The 20,902-nt window shown below is 50.7% G+C and overlaps 1 protein-coding gene across 2 annotated transcripts in view; it reads left to right on the forward strand.

Annotated features, from left to right (window-relative positions):
* The window catches only part of PRR12 (proline rich 12), a 29,521-nt gene extending 9,124 nt beyond the window's left edge, over positions 1-20,397 (forward strand). For both annotated transcript variants that reach the window (XM_027978622.2, XM_042232317.1), the window contains exons 6-14: positions 606-1,027; positions 11,261-11,377; positions 11,595-11,728; positions 12,032-12,504; positions 17,113-17,238; positions 17,333-17,430; positions 18,785-18,931; positions 19,120-19,215; positions 19,416-20,397. In XM_027978622.2, coding sequence (XP_027834423.2) covers positions 606-1,027; positions 11,261-11,377; positions 11,595-11,728; positions 12,032-12,504; positions 17,113-17,238; positions 17,333-17,430; positions 18,785-18,931; positions 19,120-19,215; positions 19,416-19,562 — 1,760 coding nt within the window. In that variant the 3' untranslated portion in view covers positions 19,563-20,397. The remainder of the gene's footprint in view (positions 1-605; positions 1,028-11,260; positions 11,378-11,594; positions 11,729-12,031; positions 12,505-17,112; positions 17,239-17,332; positions 17,431-18,784; positions 18,932-19,119; positions 19,216-19,415) is intronic.
* Positions 20,398-20,902: the final 505 nt, after the last annotated feature.

A 20,902-nucleotide genomic window follows, 5' to 3' on the forward strand; every position in this document is an offset into this window, starting at 1 on the left:
GACCGGGCGAAGATGAGGACCAGAGTGGCGTGTCTGCCTGAGTGCCTAGTCGATCAGTCATGGCCGACTCTTTGTGATCCCCTGGACTGTAGCCCGCCAGGCTCCTCTGTCCATGGGGATTCACCAGGCAAGAATATTGGAGTGGGTTGCCATGCCCTCCTCCAGGGATCTTCCCAACCCAGGATCAAACCCAGGTCTCCCGCGTTGCAGATGGATTATTTACCATCTGAGCCACCAGGGAAGCCCATTCGGACATTGGAAAGAGGAGTTAAAGGAATGTGGGCTTCTGTGGGTGTCAGGGGACGGGTGGATGTTGAAGGTCAGGGAGAGGACAGTGAGTGGGTCAGACAGGACCCTCTTTGAAGGAGGAAAAAGGGCAACAGAAGAGGAATGGGAAGGAGATGGAGGGGGGTTGGGGCCAGAGATGGTTGTTAGGTGAAGAGCTCAGTTTGATCAGGAGGCATGTTGGGGTACAGGACAGGAAGAGGACTGTGTTAGGACCCCCTCAGAATAGGCTGAGAGACTTTTCACCGTCAGCAGGTAACTAGTTTGGTGGGGGGATGGGTGGAGTGGGTGCTCCAGCCCTGATGCCCTTCTCGCCCCAGAGCCCCCGCTGCTGGAGGAGAAGCCCCCGCCCTCGCCGCCTCCCGCCCCAACACCGCAACCGCCGCCCCCACCGCCAGTCCTGCCCTCTCCACCCCCGCTGGTGGCCCCCGCACCCAGCTCGCCGCCGCCGCCGCCCGCTCCAGCCCCGCCGGCCCTGCCGTCGCCACCCGCCCCCGTGCCCGCACCGCCACCGCCGCAGCCGGCCGCCGCGCCCCCGCCGCCGCCCCCGGAGGAGCCCGCCGCCCCATCCCCTGAGGACCCGGAGCCACCCGACGCCCGGCCCCTGCACCTGGCCAAGAAGCAGGAGACGGCGGCCGTGTGCGGGGAGACCGACGAGGAGGCGGGTGAGAGCGGCGGGGAGGGCATCTTCCGGGAGCGCGACGAGTTCGTCATCCGCGCTGAGGACATCCCTTCTCTCAAGGTGAGCCCCCCGCCCCGGCGTCGCGGGGGACCAGCGAGCCTGCTGCCTCGGCTGCTGGAGCGTTCGCTGAGCGCTTGTTGGATGACAGGCCCGGTGCTGGGGGCTGCATGTACCGCGGTGGCGGGGCCTGCCCCCCTGCACCTCCTGAGACCCGTGGCGGGGCAGGCGGATGGGACCTGCTGGTCAGTGTGGAGGATCCCGGCCTCTGAGCTGTTACTCGGGTGTGTACCCGTATGTCAGCGGTAAATAGGGTGAAATGATTGTTGGCAGTTGTTCCACATACTCTTGCTGTGAGTGTTACGGTCATACTGAGGGACAAAGCTGAAGCGGGAGCTTCTAACACAAGCTGAGGGGTGCTGTAAAGGCTACTTGTCACTTATAGATGGAAAGGTGAGGTATTGATGTGACCCGTACTTTTGAAAACACACACCTATACAGTCACAGCTGATGGTTTGGGAATGCCTGTGTGTCAGGCCACATCTTAAGCCCTTTTTTTGTTTCTTTTGGCCGCACCATAGGGCATGTAGGATCTTAGTTCTGTGACCAGGGATGGAGCCTGTGCCTTTTGCAGTGGAGGCAGTCTTAACCACTGGAACACCAGGGAAGTCTGTTACTCTATATATACACCAGCCCATTTACTACTTCCAGTTACTTTATACAGGGATTGGAGCACTATCACACACACACACACACACACACACACACCCCACCCCCACCCCACCTGGTTTTGGAAATTAAATTTTATTGGCACATGGCCCCACCCATTTATTTACATATCATATACATAGGCCTCCTTTCCCATCCAATAGCAGAGTGGGGTATTTGCAGCAGAGCTGAGCTGACCCACAAATCCCAAAATACTTCTTGTCTGCTTCTTAGAGAAAAAGTGTACTGACCTCTCCTGTGGTCATTTGTTCATTGAATAAGGTAATTGCATCAGAGGGTTAATGTCAGTGCTTGATGAAGGTTTCCCTGGTGGCTCAGAGGTTAAAGCGTCTGCCCCTAATGCGGGAGACCTGGGTTCGATCCCTGGGTTGGGAAGATCCCCTGGAGAAGGAAATGGCGACCCACTCCAGTATTCTTGCCTGGAGAATCCCATGGACTGAGGAGCCTGGTGGGTTGCAGTCCATGGGGTCACAAAGAGTTGGACACGACTGAGTGACTTGACTGACTGACTTACTTTTGATAAGGGTAGGTGAATTCAGATGCCTGTGTGGTGGACTGAGTGACTTGACTGACTGACTTACTTTTCATAAGGGTAGGTGAATTCAGATGCCTGTGTGGTGCTTCTCACAGGGCATGGGCTAGAAGGAGTTCTCAGTAGGTCAGCAAGCCATGATGGCCCTGGTCAAGATACCCAAGGCTAAATAAAGCCATTCTTCATGTTGGTTACTGTCACTGACTGGATATTCACTAGGGGGCAGGAACCAGGTATCTTAACTTTAATTTCACCTTGGGTGTTGTTTCTTGTCAGTTACAGATAGAGAGGTTGTGGAATGCATTCATTATAAAGATAGACACTGTTATTATACTTTGTTACTAAGAGTGTGTTTCAGGAGATGAGCTTAATGTGCTTTTCCCTATGTTGTTTTTGCTTTATTTTATTATGGAAAGAGTAGAGCAGATAGACCCCACTCCAGTGCTCTTGCCTGGAAAATGCCATGGATGGAGGAGCCTGGAAGGCTGCTGTCCATGATGGCTAAGAGTTGGACACGACTGAGAGATTTCACTTTCACTTTTCACTTTCATGCATTGGAGAAGGAAATGGCAACCCACTCCAGTGTTCTTGCCTGGAGAATCCCAGGGATGGGAGAGCCTGGTGGGCTGCAGTCTCTGGGGTCACACAGAGTCGGACACGACTGAAGCGACTCAGCAGCAGCAGCAGCAGAGCAAATAGAGTAGGGGGGCTGTGTGTATCCATCCCTCAGCTTTTACCTTATCGCCTTTTTGTTGGTTCTGCTTCCTTTGCATCCTGGCGTTCTTTTTCTGCTCCTTTCTTGTTTTTGGGCCACACATCGCAGCATGTGGGATCTTAGTTCCCCCACCAAGCATCAAACCCATGTTCCCTGTATTGGACATACAGAGTCTTAACCACTGGACCGCCAGGAAGGTTCCACCATTCTACCTCCTCCGCCCCATCCCGACAATCCCAGGCTCTGTGTCTTCTCACCCATTGTTTTATCATCTTCATATCATGGTGTTTGATAACATACAAAAGAACATTGACAAGAGATATGTAAGTGGTAAAGCAGAATGAATGTTCGAGTGGCCTCTCACATCCCCACCCCTCCTCCAGCGATGGGACCGTTCCCAATGCCTGGAGTCTCAGTGCCCTCCCCGCCCGGTCCTCCCACCTCCCTCACGATCGTGCTCACTCTGCTAGGGCCCTGTGTACATCGTTTCATTTGATGTCAAGATTTCTGAGACTCTTTGGCCATCAGCTGGGACAAGCGATGATGTCAAATGAACAGCAGTGTTGGGAACTGCTACCAGTTCTCAGGGGATAGGATTTTTTTTTTTTTTGGTTTATTTTTGGCTGCACTGGCCTTTATTTGCTGCACGTGGGCTTTCTCTAGTTGTGGCTGTCTTGTTGTGGAACATGGGCTCTGGAGCTCAGGGTCAGCAGTTGTGGAACATGGGCTTAGTTGCTCCGTGACATGTAGGATCTTCCTGGACCAGGGATCAAACCCAGGTCCCATGCATTTGCAGGTGAATTCTTAACCACTGGGCCACCAGGGAAGTCCAGGGGTTAGGATTCGGGATACATCACATTCAGGATTTAATTTGTTTTTTTTTCTTCTCTTTAATCGTGATAACCGATACATATCATGAAGTTTATCATTTTAACCATTCTTTTTCCTTGGGGGGGCCATGCCACACCATATGTGGGATCTTAGTTCCTTGACCAAGGATTGAACCCACACACCCCCTGCAGTGGAAGCACTGAGTCTTAACCACTGGGCTACCGGGGAAGTCCTCGTTTTAACCATTCTTAAGTGTACCATTCAGTGGCATGAAGTGTTTTCACATTGTCATGCAAACCATCGCCCCACTTGTAAATTTTATCTTTATAATCACTTTCTTTATAAGGATTACTATCCTTCTTTTACAGGGAAGGAAACTGAGGCTCAGAGCATTAAAGTGGCTTTTCCAGGCTTTTGCAGCTTGGGACCTGGATACAGTTACTGGCTCTGGGAGCCCACACTCTCAGCACCAGGGTCAGCTGTTCTCTGGGTATTAGAATTCTAGCAAACACTGGTAGTGCCTCTGGGCGCCCAGTACTGGACCAGATGAGCCAAACTCTGGGACCCTGACCATCCTCAGTATACAGATGAGGAAATTCACATTCAGGGTGAGGGAATCATTTGGCTGGCAAGTGCCAAGCCAGGATTGGAGCCAGGGCCATCTGATACCACCTCCCAGCTGGCATGGGGCAGGGAGGGGGCCAGCCAAGGACTCAGATGCTTAAAATACAACTCGGGTATGTGTTCTGATGGGGAACTCAGAGCGCCAGGATTGAGCCACTCGTGCAGATGAGGACTTGTTCATGTCTCTGGATTCCAGGTGGGCTGGCAGCATGGTTATTAAGAGCCCAGCTTTGGCGCAAAACTCATTGTCTTGAATCTGTGCCACTTCCAAGCTGCACTAGGGTTTGACTGTCCTGAGCCTCAGTTTCCTCATCTGTAAAATGGGAGCTGACTGTGTTAGAATTCCTTCATATAATGCGAGGACTCAGGTTTTACAGCCTGTCCGGTGTTCTGACTGGGTTGGCGTGTCGAAAGCACCCTGTAAACTTTGCTTCTGGGACTTCCCTAGCGGTCCAGTGGTTAAGACACCACACTCTCAGTGCAGGGGCCACAGGTTCTATCCCGGGTCAGGTAACAGATCCCACATGCCTCATGGCCACACAGCCAAATAAAAACAAAACAGAACTTTGCTTCTGTTATTCATCTCAGTGATCTTGGGCAAATCTCTAACATAGAGCTTGGCAAACTTTTTTTGTGAAAGGCTAGAGACCTGGGCTTGATCCCTGGGTTGGGAAGATCCTGTGGAACAGGGCATGACCACCCACTCCAGTATTCTTGCCTGGAGAATCCCAGGGACAGAGGAGCCTGGCAGGCTATCGTCCATGAGCAGCTAAGCACAGCACACAGATAATAAATACTTTAAGCTTTGCAAGCTGCTTACGGTGTCTGCCAGGTATTCTTTTGGTTTTGTTTGGTTTTTGATTTTCTTTTTCACAATCCTTTAAAGTAGAAACCATTCTTAACTCATAGATTTATAGAAATGGGCCACTGGCCATAGTTTATGGTAAAACAAGGGCAGCCCAGTAGAAATAATCATATGAGCCATGTTCCTCATTGCAAATTTTCTTACATCTACACTTCTTTAAAAAATGTTAAAAGATGTGTGAGGTTAGCCATAGGGTTTTCTTTAACCCAGTACATCTGAAATATTTAGTTTATGGACAGTTTAGGAAGAGTTAGTGAATTGTTCTACGGTCTTTCTTGTTTACCAAGTCTTTGAAATCCAGACTATATTTTACACTTACAGAACATTGATTCAGATGAACTGTGTTTCAAGTGCTCAAGAGCCACGTGTGGGGAGGGCTTACTGAACTGGACAGTGTAGGGTTAACAGCCCTCTCTGCTTCAGCTTCCCCACCTGTAAAATGAGCATGAGAATATTAACTCCCAGCCCTTAGGAATGTTGAAGATTTATCAGGAGCTGATCTCTGAGCATGTAAGTTTATTGGATGGAGAAAAGTATGTGGAGGGCAGTCCAGGCAGAGGGCATAGTCTGTGCAAAGGCCCTGTGGTGAGGCATGTCTCTGTGATGTGTTGGGATGGAAGCAAGGGCTTAAGTGGCTGGACAGCAGGAGCCAAGGCTGAGAAGGTGGGCAGAGTCCAGATCATGCTGGGGTGAGATCAGGGGGTGCCTGCTTGAGAATCTGCTCTGGGTTGTCTGGCTGCTTCTCTGCCCCAGCCAGCAGGGAGGTGGCCGGGAAACTGCAGTCCTGTTGACAGTCTGTCCACTGCCTTAGTTCTGTGACACAGACTCCCCTGTGTCTGAACCTGTAGCTTTCTCGCTAAGCTGGGTGCCTCTACCTTACTCATATCCTGCTGCTTACTCCCGTTGTCTCAGCTTTGTCACCATTCAGATTCCCAGAAGACAGTCTGATTGGTCCAGCACAGCATTTGAAGTAAAGATGAGCTTCATGATGTGTCTGCTGATTGGTTGCCCTTGTCAGGTCTCCTCCAATCAGCTGTGCCTTCTATTGAATAGGGGCCATGGGTGGGGCAACTTTCCCATTTAGGGGAAGTGGGTGTGGTCTGGGATTTGATTGACATGGGGAAAGAAAGGAAAGACGTGGCTTTGGGACTAACGGACCCTGGTTGGGGAGAAGGCAAGGAGGATGTCGCCAGGGCCTGGATGATTGGGGGATGGTGGGATCCTGGGAGGAAGAGTGGTTTGGGGAAAGAAGCCAAGCCCAATCGGGATGTGGTGAGTTGAGGGCCCCACGTCCAGTTAAGAGAAACATCTGGCTCCTTAGAGAAAGGAGATTGGCAGTGGCAAGAGACAGAGGAAGAGGTGCTCTGATGGATTTTTTTCAAAAACATCTGAGAACTGGAACAAGGAACATTGTATCCACAGTGAGAGGGGAAAAAAAGGCACCCCTAGTCAGGGGCCCCTGCATATTCAGAGACTTGAAAGTCAGAGAGTCTGGGCTTTGGGTGCTGAGCTTTGAGGACCACCCCAGGATGGCCTGGAGTGGGAGAAAGGAAAGGAAACTGAGGCAGTCTCTGTGCCAGGCTGTGGAATCTGCTTTGGGGGCCCTGGTAGAAGGTTTTGGAGCAGGCAGGATGTAAATCAATTTTTCAGTCCTTGAAAAGGATTGGAAATAGACTTTTTGATCTTTGGGCTTCTGACCTGAGGAGCCAGGAGTGAGGATTGAAAACTGTGGTATCCTTGGGGAAAGCACTTGGGGTGAGAGGTTCACAGCCCTGTCTCATCCTGCCTCCTCCTTTTTTTTTTTTTTCCCTTTCTGCCTCATTCTCTCCAATGAGATTCCAGCCAAGAACCTCTCTGGCCCTCATTTTCATTTGGTTATTTTAACTCCTCCTTTCTGTTCCCCTGGCTGATGTGAAGGATACAAAAATTCGTGGATGTGAAAACATTTGACCAAAAACCAAGAGTAGATAACCAGTACGTGGCATTCAGGCTTCTGAGCTGCAGCTGCTGTCAGCGGCAGACATCACTAACTGATCCCAGCACTTGCTGCTCCTGAGCCTAGTGCTCAGGGCAGCCATGATCAATCCATTGGCGTTATCATCTGAGTGCTGTTTATCACTTGACTGTGGATTCTTTGGATGCCAGGGCTTGCCTGTCATTCATCTCTGGGTTATCACAAAGCCCAGTACATATTTCCCACTGTGTCCTTATTCTTTACTTACTGATGCCTGTCAGTTGCTCTTTTGTAGAGCCATAGCTGTCCTACAGATTACCTGGCAGTCCCTGGTCATCACCCAGCCCCCTCAAGGGAGACGCAGCCTCATTTAGATGTCACTTCTTCAAGGAAGCATTCGTGGATTGAGCCTGAGTCCAGAGTCCTTCTAGGCTTCTGGGACACCTGCCATCAGCACATTTATTACTCGTGCTGTAATTTTTTTTTATGCCCAAGCCTGGTTCCCAGGTACCCCTCTTACTTCCTGAGATCAGATTCTGGGCCTGACATCCTTTGTTCTCAGTGCCCTACTGGGATACATAAGCCTTGGGTTTGGGGATGGGGGTCTGAGTATGCTAAGGGGAGTGTGGATTAGGGAGCCTTTGTGTCACTGTCCAGCCCTGCAGTGGACAGGCTGATGAAATAAATGGTCTCAGGTAACCTGCCACGTGTCTTTTCTAGGCACAAGCCACTACTTCACCCTGTTTTGTTTCTTTGCTTGTCTTACTATGTCTGTAATGACGACCCCGAAAAAGGCTTTGTCAGCCTTGTTCTCTGCCGTACCATGGTCCCCATCACCATATCTCAAAGACGGTGGGTACATGAGTGCTCAGATCCTGTCATTTCCTTGAGTCATGCAGATGGCTTGTTCCAGAATAGATTCAGGGAACTAGATCTGGTAGACAGAGTGCTTGAAGAACTATGGATGGAGGTTCCTAACACTGTATAAGAGACAGTGACCAAAACTATCCCAAAGAAAAAGAAGTGGAAGAAGGCAAAGTGGTTCTCCGAGCAGATCTTACAAATAGCAGAAAAGAACAGAAGCGAAAGGCAGAGGAGAAAGGGAAAAATACATCAATTGAATGCAGAGCTCCAGAAAATAGCAAGGAGAAATAAGAAAGCCTTCTTAGTGAACAATGCAAAGAAACAGGAAAACAGTAGAATGGGAAAGACTAGAGATCTCTTCAAGAAAATTGGAGATACCAGGGGAGCATTTCATGCAAGGATGGTCACAATAAAGGACAGAAACAGCAAGGACCTAACAGAAGCAGAAGAGATTAAGAAGAGGTGGCAAGAATACATGAAGAACTATACAAAAAAAGGTCTTAATAACCCGGATAACCACAATGATGTGGTCACTCATCTAGAGCCAGACAGCCTGGAGTGTGAAGTCAAGTGGGCCTTAGGCAGTATCACTATGAACAAAGCTAGTGGAGGTGATGGAATTCCAGTTGAGCTATTTAAAAATCCTAAAAGATGATGCTGTGAAAGTGCTGCACTCAATATGTCAGCAAATTTGGAGAAAACAGCAGGGTTGGAAAAGGACAGTTTTCATTCCAAAGAAAGTTTAAACTACTGTACAATTGTGCTCATTTCATATGCTAGCAAGGTATTGCTCAAAAACCTTCAAGCTAGGCTCCAAACAGTACGTGAACTGAGAACTTTCAGATGTACAAACTGGATATAGAAAAGGCAAAGGAACCAGAGATCAAACTGCCAACATCTGTTGGATCATAGAAAAAGTAAGGGAATTCAAGAAAAATATCTACTTCTGCTTCATTGACTATGCTAAAGCCTTTGAGTGTGTGGATCACCACAGACTGTGGAAAATTCTTAAAGTGATGGGAATACCAGACCACCTTAACTGCCTCCTGAGAAACGTATATGCAGGTCAAGTTAGAACTGGACACGGAATGATAGACGCCTTCAAAATTGAGGCAGGAGTTCATCAAGGCTGTATATTGTCACCCTGCTTATTTAACTTATATGCAGAGTACATCATATGAAGTGCCAGGCTGAGAGAATCACAAGTGGGACTCGAGATTGCCAGGAGAAGTATTGGCAACCTCAGATATGCAGATGATACCTAATGGCAGAAAGCAAAGAGGAACTAGAGAGCCTCTTGATGAGAGTGAAAGAAGGGAGTGAAAAATCTGGCTTAAAAGTCAACATTCAAAAAACTAAGATCATGGTATTCGGTCCCATCACTTCCTGGCAAATACATGGGGAAAAAGTGGAAATAGTGACAGATTTTATTTTCTTGGGCTCCAAAATCACTTTGTACAGTGACTGCAGCCAGGAAATTAAAAGGCATTTGCTCCTTGGAAGGAAAGCTATGACAAACCTAGACAGAGTATTAAAAAGCAGAGACGTCATTTTGCTGACAAAGGTCCATCTAGTCAAAGCTATGGTTTTTCCAGTAGTCATGTACAGATGTGAGAGTTGGACCATAAAGAAGGCTGAGTGCTAAAGAATTGTTGTTTTCAAATTGTGGTGCTGGAGAAGACTCTTGAGAGCCCCTTGGACTGCAGGACTGCAAGGAGATCAATCCCGTCCATCCTAAAGAAAATCAACCCTGAATACTCATTGGAAGGACTGATGCTGAAGCTGAAACTTTAGTACTTTGACCACCTGATTTGAAAAGCCAAGTCATTGGAAAAGACTCTGATGCTGGGAAAGACTGAGGGCAAGAGAAGAGGGCAACAGAGGATGAGATGGTTGGATGGCATCAACGACACAATGGACATGAGTTTGAGCAAACTCCGGGAGATGGTGAAGGACGGGGAACCCTGGCGTGCTGCAGTCCATGGGGTGGCAAAGAGCTGGATATGACTGAACGACAACAACAATCACACCATGAAGCTATGATAAGTAAAACCTGGTAGCACAGAATGAACGGCCTATTTGTAACAACGTGAGTGGAACTAGAGATTATCGTACTGAGTGAAGTAAGTCAGAAAGACAAATACCACGTGAAAACACTTGCATGTGGAGTCTGCAGTACGACACGAATGAACTTAACTACAAAGCAGAAACAGACTCACAGACAGAGAGAGCGGACTTGTGATTGCCAAGGTGGTGGGGGGTGCGCAGGGAAGGATGGGGAGTCTGGGATTACCAGATGTAAACTGTTGTATGTAGGATGGATAAACTACATTGTATAGCACAGGGAACTATATTCAGTATCCTGTGATAAACCATAATGGGAAAGAATATAAAAAAGAATATGTATAACTGAGTCACTTAGCTGTATAGCAGAAATTAGTGCAACATTGTAAATCAACTATACTGCAATACAATGAAATAAACAGACAAAAAACAATAGAATGAACAGCCCGGTTGGAAATACACATTGTCCTCAGTGGTTCAGTTCAGGACTTTCCAATTTGGTGGTGATGCAAATGCAATTCGCATTTGATTTTGAATTCTTTTCTATTCCTGGGCTAATGATACATGCTTTGATACTCTTGTGATGGTGGGCAAGTAGCAGGGAGCAACAGAAACCTCCAGTTCACGGTCAGCCACGCAGTTAATCACAAGGGTAAACAAGTGATACACTTTCAAGCCTCCCGTGTCCAGACAGCCATTCTGTTTTTTACTTTCAGTCCAGTATCCAATAAATTACATGAGATACTTTACAGTTTATTATAAAATAGGTTTTGTGTTAGATGACTTAGTGTTCTGAGAAGGTTTAAGGCAGGCTGGGCGAAGCTATGCTGTATGATGTATTTAGGTGTATTCGGTTTATTGGGAGGGAACTCCATGGCAAGTCAGAGAAGTTCTGTGTTGGGTGAGCTGTAGGAAGGCAGGGCAAGATTCAAGCTGCAGCCCCAGAGCTGAGCGCATCAGGATGCCAGAGATACCCATCAGCTGGGTCTTTGTTGATTCTTGTTGACGACGATGTCTTTTCTCTTAAGGGGGTGTGGAGGGAGGAGAGAGGTCAGGAATTGGGTCTGGAAGGGCCGGGGTGGGGGTTGACCCTGCGGTCTTGCTGTGCCCCTCCTCAGCTGGCCTTGCAGACTGGGCGTGAGCCCCCACCCATCTGGCGAGTCCAGAAGGCGCTGCTGCAGAAATTCACTCCAGAGATCAAGGATGGACAGCGACAGTTTTGTGCCACCAGTAATGTGAGCCTGTGGAGGAGAGCGAGGGCCAGGGGCGGGGGGAGCCGGGGTCCCCCTCACACATGACTCTGATTTACTGTGGGTCTAAGAGGCGTCCAGAAGCTGCTCTCCACCCCCTGGCAGGCTCCCGCGGTAGCTCAGGGCGGGGCTGGGAGTTCAGGGTGTTGGGCTGCCCATCTGCAGGGGACGGAGTTCTTCACGTGCTCCTTTCCTTTCATAGTATTTGGGGTACTTCGGGGACGCCAAAAACCGGTACCAGCGCCTGTACGTCAAGTTCCTGGAAAACGTCAACAAGAAGGATTACGTGAGGGTCTGTGCTCGGAAACCTTGGCACCGGCCCCCAGTGCCTGTCAGGTACCTTGGAGGCCACGGGGCAGGTCGTAGCCAGGGCCAACGGGCCTAGGGATGAAACATACTAAGATATTGACATAACATAAGATCAACCATTTTGAAGTACAAAATGCTTGAAAGCAAGAGTCGGGACAGGGGTGCAGAGACCCTGAGAATGGGGGCCTCAGAGAGATGGGGACAGAAACCAACTCCGTAAGAGTCTGTGCTTTCAGCTGTGGGCTAGGTAGTGGGGGCCAGGGTACCCCGAGGGGGACAATTTGGGTTTCGGGGGCTGCTGAGCACAGTCCCATCTATGTCTCCTTCCAGGCGCTCTGGGCAGGCCAAGGGTCCCATGTCTGCTGGGGGTAGCTCCGCACCGCCCCCCAAGGCCCCGGTTCCACCTCCTAAGCCCGAGAACCCTGACAAAACGACGTCGGAGAAGCCCCCCGAGCAGACGACTGACACGGCCGTGCCTGAGCCCCCTGCCCCCGCGAAGCCGTCGCCACCACGGCCCGTTGAGAAGGAAAAGGAGAAAGAGAGGGCAACGCGCGCAGAACGGCCGCTGCGGGGCGAGCGGGGCATGGGTGGCCGGCAGATTCGGCCGGATCGGAACCTTACCACGGGCCAGCCTGCCACCTCCCGGCTGCCCAAGTCCCGACCCACCAAGGTGAAGGCCGAGCCGCCCCCCAAGAAGAGGAAGAAGTGGCTGAAGGAGGCGGCGGGCAACGCCTCGGCGGGTGGGGGCCCACCGGGCAGCTCCTCGGACTCGGAGTCGTCCCCCGGGGCCCCCAGCGAGGACGGTAAGGCCATCGGCAGCTGTGGGGCTGGTGGGGAGGCGACCCCGTGGTTTTCAGAAAGAGGCATGGGTCGTTATCAGGCAGCATCAGCAGACAGTCATGGTAGTAATGAGTTAAAAATCATAGCCATAGCTGACGGTTATCTGACACCTAACCACATGACAGGCTGTCCCATAAGTTGTTTATACATGTTAACTTGCTTGATTTTTTACCGTGGCCCTATGAAGTAGATACTCCATATTATCCTCAAATACAGGTGAGCAAACTGACGGAGAGAGTTCAGCACAGCTGGGTGTGGAATCCCACCTGAGTTGGCTTGCGTCCAGCAGAGTCTCGGGCTGTGTTTCCACACTGTTTTGTCTCAGAACAGGCACGTTCTGGGGCTTCCCAGGTGGCTCAGTGGGTAAAGAATCTGCCTGCAGTGCAGGAGGCCTAAGAGACAGGGGTTCGATCCCTGGGTCTGGAAGATCCCATGGAGGACAGCACGGCAACCCACTCCACTATTCTTGCCTGTAGAATCCCATCGACAGAGGAGCCTGGAGGGCTATAGTCCATAGAGTTGCAAAGAGTCCAAGAGTTGCAAGTTGCAAAGAATTGACTGAAGCGTCTGAGCATGCACACGCGTAAGCAGGTTCTGAGGAGGACTGGGGACCAGCATCTGTCCTGGAAGCCCAGAGACAGTGGTGTTCCCTATGACCTGCTGGGTGACTCTAGGAAGCGGGTGGCAGCACCTCAGTGACCTCACCTGTAAAATGGGTTAATAATAAAGTCAAGTGGGTATTCACAGTAAAGCATGTACGAGGGTACTCGACTATAGTGGGCACCAGATGGGAGCTCCATTGCTTAGAATGATGTCTGGTTTATTATGACAGTAACAACAAAAATATGTGTGCACATATGTATAAAAATATAATAGCTGACTTAGTGCTTTTAAGTGACAGGCATCATTTTAAGCATTTTACACATTGGCTCATTTCACCTTTAGATAAACCCTGTGGGATTTAGAATTCTCATTTCATTTAAAAATATTTATTATTTATTTGGCTGCGCCAGGGTTTGGTTGTGGCATGTGGGATCTTAGTTCCCCAGCCAGAGTGCAAGCCCAGGCCCCCTACAATGGGAATCTTAGCCACTGGACCACCAGGGAAGCCCCTATCCTCATTTTATTTTCAACAGGTTTTTAATTAATTAATTTATTTATTATCCTCATTTTAAAGATGAGAACACTGAGGCCCTGGGAGGTGCCATGACTTGCCCAAGGTCACCTACTCTTTCAGGTGTAGTACAGGGGTAGCTGTTTTAACGGAGGGTTAATATACAGCTAGTCAGTCAAATGAGAGAGATGGAGTTAATTCTCTTTCCATCGAAGTCCTGATGAAGTAGAAGATTTGTGGAGAATAAGAGACTCCTCAAGGTTGTCCAGGTCTGGGTTTCTTTTCCTCTTGTTGCTCTGCCGCCCCCAAGCTTGTTGTCGTCAAGCACGTGGTGGGAGGCATAGCTCAGCAGCCCCACAGCTGCAGTCCTGCCAGTAGGAAAGGACCCAAAGGTAGGGGTATGACTGACCTTTCAGCTCAGTGCCAGATCTGGGGATGGCCCACATCCTGTCTCCTCGTTATCCCACTGGCCAGAACTTGTCACATGGCCACATCTAGCTGCAAAGGAGCCTGGGAAATCCAGTCTTCTGTGGGTGGTGGGCTCATTCTGACCAGGTGGAAGCCCCCTTGGCTGGTTACAGCTGGGTCAGGGGAAGATGCTGGCAAGGGAGGAGCTTAACCAAAGGCCCAGATTTGCAGGACTTTTATTTCTTAAAACAGTTTTACACATCCAATTCATGTACCGTGTGGCTCACCCATTTAAAAGCCATAATTGTTTGACTTTTAGTATAGTCAGAGCTGTGTATCCATCTGGCAATCAACTACTTTAGAGTATGTTCATTGCCCCTGAAAGACACCCTGCTTCCTTTGTCCATCACTTCCCTTACTCCCCTTCTTCATCCCTAAGCAACCAGTAATTTACTAATTTCTGTAGATTTGCCTATTCTGTGTATTTCATTGTAAGGGGTATCACACGATGGGCACTCCTGAAGGACTAGCATCTTTGCTTAGCGTGTTTTTGATGTTCGTCCATGTTGTAGTGTGTATCAGTACTTCATTCTTTTTTTTTTTTTAATTGAACTACAGTTGATTTACAATACTAGTTTCAGGTGTACAATATAGTGATTCAATATGTTTATAGATTATACTCCATTTAAAGTTATTATGAAATATTGGCTATGTTTCCGATGCTTGTACACTATATCCCTGTAGCTTATTTATTATTATACATAGTTGTTTATAGTATTTCATTCTTTTTTATGGCCAAATACTATTCCATAGCTTGGATATGCCCCATTTTATTTATTCATGGACTAGTTGATGGGCATTTGGGCTGTTTTTCACTTTTTGGCTACTGCTGCTGTGAACTTATGTGGACAGCCCAGAATTTTCTGAACCTATGAAATGGGAGAAACTAAATTCTATACCCTTTGGGGAAGCTGTTCCCCAGCCAAGGGTCAGTATCTTTCTCTCAGTCTGGTTCTTTGTCCATTCACCCCATTTCACCAGGAGCCCCTCCAGGGCAGGGTGAGCCTGACTCCTGTCTGGATGCCCTGAAGGTTCTGCCCAGACAAGGAGACCTCAGAGCAACCCTCTCACTGGTCTAAGCCTGGTGACTGTCTTTGTGCTAGAAGCTGATGCGTCTCCTTGGATTCACAATGAAAGTTCTAAGAAGGGACTGTACCCTCTGCTCCCTTCCTTTAGTCCACTATCAATCTGGCTTTCTCAGCCCCTTTTTGCAGATGTTAATTGAATACCTACTATGTGCCATGAACTGAGGGTTTGAACAGCGCACAGAGCAGACAAAAGCATGTATCCCCATGGGAGTTTAGTCTCTCTGGGGGAGTCGATCAGATAAAGATGTTATGTAATAGAATTTATGTAATAGAATTTCATAGAAAACTATGAAAAATCATCAGTGTAAGGCTGGGTGGGATTAAGGGCAGTAGAGAAAAATAAATCTGGTAAACAGGATCCGAGTGGGATCCTGGGTGATTATTTTCTGGAGAGGGGGGAGTGGGGGAAGGTTTCTGGAAGTGACATTGGAGCCAAGCTCTGAATACAACAGGGCTGGGGTGGTGTGACATTAGGGGAGAGAACATTCTGGACTGGGCGTGTCTGAGGATCAGGAAAGAGGCCAGGCGCTGGAGGAAGTGAGGGCAGAGAAGGAACAAGACCAGATCCTGGAGACACAAGGAACTTGGGACTTTGCAGCCCTACTGGCAGGATTTTATCTCGAGCGAGACAGGAGCCATAGGAAGGCTCAGGCCGAGGCTTGACGGGGTCTGACTTCTGCTGCCAGGTCGTCACTCTGGGCTCTTGAAACCGCTGTCAGCGAGGACCGTCCATGTGGATAAATCAGGCGGCCATTTCTCAGGCCTCTTCCTAAGGGATTTTTTGGGGTCTTAAGAACATGCGTGGGCCTCCTGCTTCTGTTTTCTCCCCACTGCTCCTTGAGTTGGTAGTGGGTGTCCCTCCAGTGCTATCCTTGGGGGATTCTCTGGTTAGGACTCTGAGGTTTCACCACAGGGGCCCGGGTACCATCCCTGGTCAGGTAACTAAGATCCCATGAGCCAGGTAGCATGCACTACAAAAATTAAGAAGACGGTCTTCCATCTTGTTGCTTGACCTTCCGTCAAGCAACTTTGCAGGCTCCCTCCACTTCCGTGAGCCTCAGACTCCTATCTTTACCCTGGCCACCCTCCCAGCCTACCCCCAACCCACTCCCAGAGTTCACGGAGCAGGTCCTAGTCTCTGTATCTCAGATGCAGCCCCACTAGCCACCTGCTCACCAGGCCAGACCCTCCAGGCCCCTCCCTCACCTCTGCAGCTGGGAAACCCCCAGTCCCACCCCTCTGACCCCAACTGCCCCCACCACCACTGCCCTGGCCCACAGCCCTGGCCCAGACACTGGCCCTCCTGCCCCTCAAAATCTCTGTACCTGTCCCTCCAGCCCCATCCCCACCTTGTTCCTTCTCAGCTGCTCCATTGCCCCGGCATCTGGTCTCCCCCTCCGATCCATCAACATGGCCTCGGAAAGCTTGCTCTCCAATTACCTTCACCCTTCCCTGCTCACAGCTCTCTCCCATGGCTCCCTAGGATGCCTCCCTAAAAAAGCCCCTGCCCTTTGCCCCTCATTTTGGAGGCCCCTCGTGGTCTGGCCTACACTAACCTTTGCAGTCTCAGTTCCCACCTCGTCCCTCAATCTTGCCCTTTGTGATCTGATCTCTTGAACTTGATTCACCGGTTTGGAAACCAATTCTGCTGCTGCTTTAGACTTTACAGAAATTTCATGGAACTGGTCAAACACAAAGGTCACCGACCTGGAATTCTCTCTCTGACCTCAAGGTCTGATGCTTGTGTGACCTTTAATAGCCTTCCCTGACTTGCCAGGCTGAGCTCGTGATGGTACCTGTGATTTACCCTTAGAGTTTACTGTTCTGGTATTGGAGAGTCTTCCCTCAGCGGACTCAGAAGTTGGAATAATGGATCCATGTCTTCTTTTCTTCCCCTCCAGAGCGGGCAGTACCTGGGCGTCTGCTGAAAACCCGGGCGATGCGGGAAATGTACCGGAGCTACGTGGAGATGCTGGTGAGCACGGCACTTGACCCAGACATGATCCAGGCCCTGGAGGACACACATGGTAAGTGAACCCAGACCGTCAACCCCTGCTTTCCTCCCACCGTGTATCATTGTGGGGCTAAGCTCTTCTGATGATGTCCCTCCTCCCCTTTCAGACGAGCTGTACCTCCCACCCATGCGGAAGATTGATGGCCTCCTGAATGAGCACAAGAAAAAAGTCCTGAAGCGGCTGTCGCTGAGCCCAGCCCTGCAGGTGCTTGGGGGGCTGGGCAAGCGGTTTCTGGGACCCAGAGCTCAGGCCCAGAGGAGACACGTGCCCATCAGCCACTGTGCTTCTTCCCATAGCTTTGGGCCCTGGAGGGGGCGATCGTTGGAAGGCTCAGGCTTGGCCAGGAGAATAGTGGAAGGCTGAGATGTTCCATGGGGATCTCTGGGCCCAGCATCCCCGTCCACCCAGATAGAGACAAGCTGGGATGGCCTGGAGGGGTCACTGTCAAGGTCTGGGCTGGGCTGCTGGGCAAGCCCAGCAGAGCGTGGTTATGGAGTACAAATTTGGGGACAAAAGATGAACTACGGCCTGGACCCAGGGCTCGCTGGGGCGGAGTGTTGAGCAGATTCTGATGGCTTCTCTTGTCAACATAATTCAGGCTCTTTGAATTTCAGGCTCGAGCATGAAGTTGTCTATGTAATTTCCCTTCTGGGATGGGAAGTTAGGGTGGCTCCGGAATTTCTGGGAGATAACACTAATCTGGCTCTGAGAATTCTGATGGGGATGTTACTGTGGTGCTGAGAATTGGGCTGTAAAATATCAGGATGGCTCAGAATTCAGCCATGGAATGTTAGTCTGGCCCTGAAGGTTCGTGGGGGGTGAATGTTAGTCTAGTTCTGAGAATTCTGGGATGGATTTTAGGCTAGCTCTAAAAATTCTTATTGAGATATTAGCCTGACTATGAAAACATGGGGTAATCTGGTTCAGGAACTCTGGGTGGGATGTCAGGGTGACTCTGAGAATCCTGGGATTGACTATTCGTCTGGCTCTGAGAAGACAGGGCTGGGTGTTGTGCTAGGATTAAAAATTCCGCTGTAATGGGAATTCCCTGTGGTCCAGTGTTTAGGACTCCACGCTTTCACTGATGAGTACACAGGTTCAATCCCTGGTCAGGGAACTAAGATCCTGTAAGTCTTGTTGGCATGCCCCCCTCTCCAAAAAAAAAAAAATTGACATGGTAGAACATTAGGGTAGGTCTGAGCATTATGGGATGGAATATGAGTCTGGTTGTATAATTCTGTGGTGGATGTTAGGGATTCTGGGTTTCAGGCCAACTCAGAATTTTGAGTAGGACTTGCAAGTGACTCTGAAAGCTTGGGTGGGATGTTAGCAGTCTCAGAAAGGCCTGGGCTGGGCCACAGAGCGCATGATAAGGGTCACCAGCCTGGCCTAGGTTTCTGCTGTCCTTGGAGGAAACCGAGATGCTTGTGTCTCTTCTGAGGGGTTTTCTGGGTGAAACCCAGGCATCTGACCACTGGGAATCTGAGAACCGGGGAGGTGGGTGGGTCTGGGGTGGGCGGGTCCAAGGAGGTCCCCCTGACCCACCGGATTCCTGCAGGACGCCCTGCACACGTTCCCCCAGCTGCAAGTGGAGCAGAGTGGGGAGGGCTCCCCTGAGGAGGGGGCCGTGCGGCTGCGGCCGGCCGGGGAACCCTACAACCGCAAGACGCTCAGCAAACTCAAGAGGAGCGTGGTCCGAGCCCAGGTGCGATGGGTAACCGGAGAGGCGGGGCCTTGACGGGAAGGTGGGGGGACAGGGGCGGGGCCCATACTGGAGGTGTGTGGGTCGGGGGCGGAGCCTGAGAGGGAGGGCGGGATTGGGGCGGGGCGTGGAAGGAGGGGCTGCCTCGTGCTGGGCGGGGTGGCTGAGGCCTCTCCACTCCACTTGCCCAGGAGTTCAAGGTTGAACTGGACAAATCGGGATACTACACGCTCTACCACTCACTCCACCACTATAAGTACCACACCTTCCTGCGCTGCCGGGACCAGGTGAGCCCACGCACATCCCCGCACGTATCACTCTGGGATTCTGCCCATCACAGGCTCCTGGCTGGACCCTGGCAGTCCAGGTCCCCGACCCATCTTCCCTCAGACCCAGGAGTCCCACTCCCAGCCCCCTTCTCCCTGAGACACTGACCCCAAGGCCCCCAGCCCCCTCCCACCCCAGATCTACGTTTAATCCCCTGCAGACCCTGGCCATCGAGGGCGGCGCAGAGGACCTAGGCCAGGAGGAGGTAGTCCAGCAGTGCATGCGGAATCAGCCGTGGCTGGAACAGCTCTTTGACTCCTTCAGCGACCTGCTGGCCCAAGCACAGGCCCACAGCCGCTGCGGGTGACCCCACCCTGGCCTGGGGGGGGCCACCTCCTCCATGAACCGAGAATGGGGACAGAACTGTGCCCTCAGGAGTTAACCCCTGGGCCCCGTTGCTGGGGAAGGGGGGGGTCATTGGTCAGGGTGTGTTTGTGCTGCCCCCGCAGGGCAGGGTTCAAAGTTCGACTCCCCCCACCTCCCAAGCCCTCTCCACTCCCTCCCCTTTCCTCCCACTGTCGGGTGTACAGAGAAATTATTTATATATATGTATAAATGTCTATTTAGTAACGGTTTCCCTCCCCCGCCTTGCCCCGACCCCCCCTCCATGGCCATAGCCCCAGCCCCCTCCACCTTGTACATAATGTATAGGAAAAGTCTATGTATGGTTGAGGGGGGCGGGCGGCTTCAGAGAGCTGGGGGACCCCTTTCCCCCTCCCCGCAAGCCCTCCCTCACAGGCCAAGATCTTTGCTAAAGGCCATTCCCTCCCCAGGGCATTTGGCGTCGGGTGGGAGGGGGAAAACGCATCTTGTTAATTATTTTTAATCTTATTTATTGTACATACCTGGGGCGGGGGTCTGGGGAGGTGGAGGGGGGAGAAGGGTCCCCTCCCTTTACCCCTCCCACTCCTTTTCTACTGCGATTTGTCTGTGTCTGCCCCCTCCACCCCCATCCCCTTGTCATCTGGATGTGGTTCTATTTTTTATCAGTCTCTTCTCTCCTCCTCCCTCTCTCTAACCCCTCTGCTCCCATCTCCCCACCACCCTTGTCTCTTGCTCTTTCTTGGGCTTCTGTACAACTCAACTTGTATACACTGTGTACACACAACCAGCCAAACGAAAACCCAACGGCAAACACTTTATCGGCTGGCTGGAGTGCCTCTGTCCTGCGACGTCGCGGGGCGGGGGGTGGCGGGTGGCTGGCATGGGCAGAGTCTGGAATCTGGAATGTGGCTTTCCTAGAGCCCTGGAAGGTGGTTGGGCTGGGGTCACTGTTTTCCATTATGTCTTGCTGTGTTAACAAATTAGCCCACCCCAAAACTTAATACCTTGAAAACAACAAACATTTATATCATAGGGTTTCTGAGTTCAGGAATTTGGGAGCCAGTTAGTTGGGTGGTATTAGGGTCAGTCGTGAGGGGGCAGCCCTCATGGGTTTGACTGGGGTTGAAGGATCTGCCTTAAGGTGGCTCACTTATGTGGCTCTTGGCTGGAGGCCTCAGTTGCTTGCCGTGTGGACTGTGCCATAGGATGGCTTAAGAGTCTTCCAGACGTGACAGCTGGCTTCCCCCAGAGTGCATGATTGAAAGGAGAGATCAAGGAGAAGGCCACTTAATCTTTACGTCCTAAACTCAGACACTGTACTCC

The sequence above is a fragment of the Ovis aries genome, chromosome 14, assembly GCF_016772045.2.
Source record: "Ovis aries strain OAR_USU_Benz2616 breed Rambouillet chromosome 14, ARS-UI_Ramb_v3.0, whole genome shotgun sequence".
Lineage (NCBI taxonomy): Eukaryota > Metazoa > Chordata > Mammalia > Artiodactyla > Bovidae > Ovis > Ovis aries.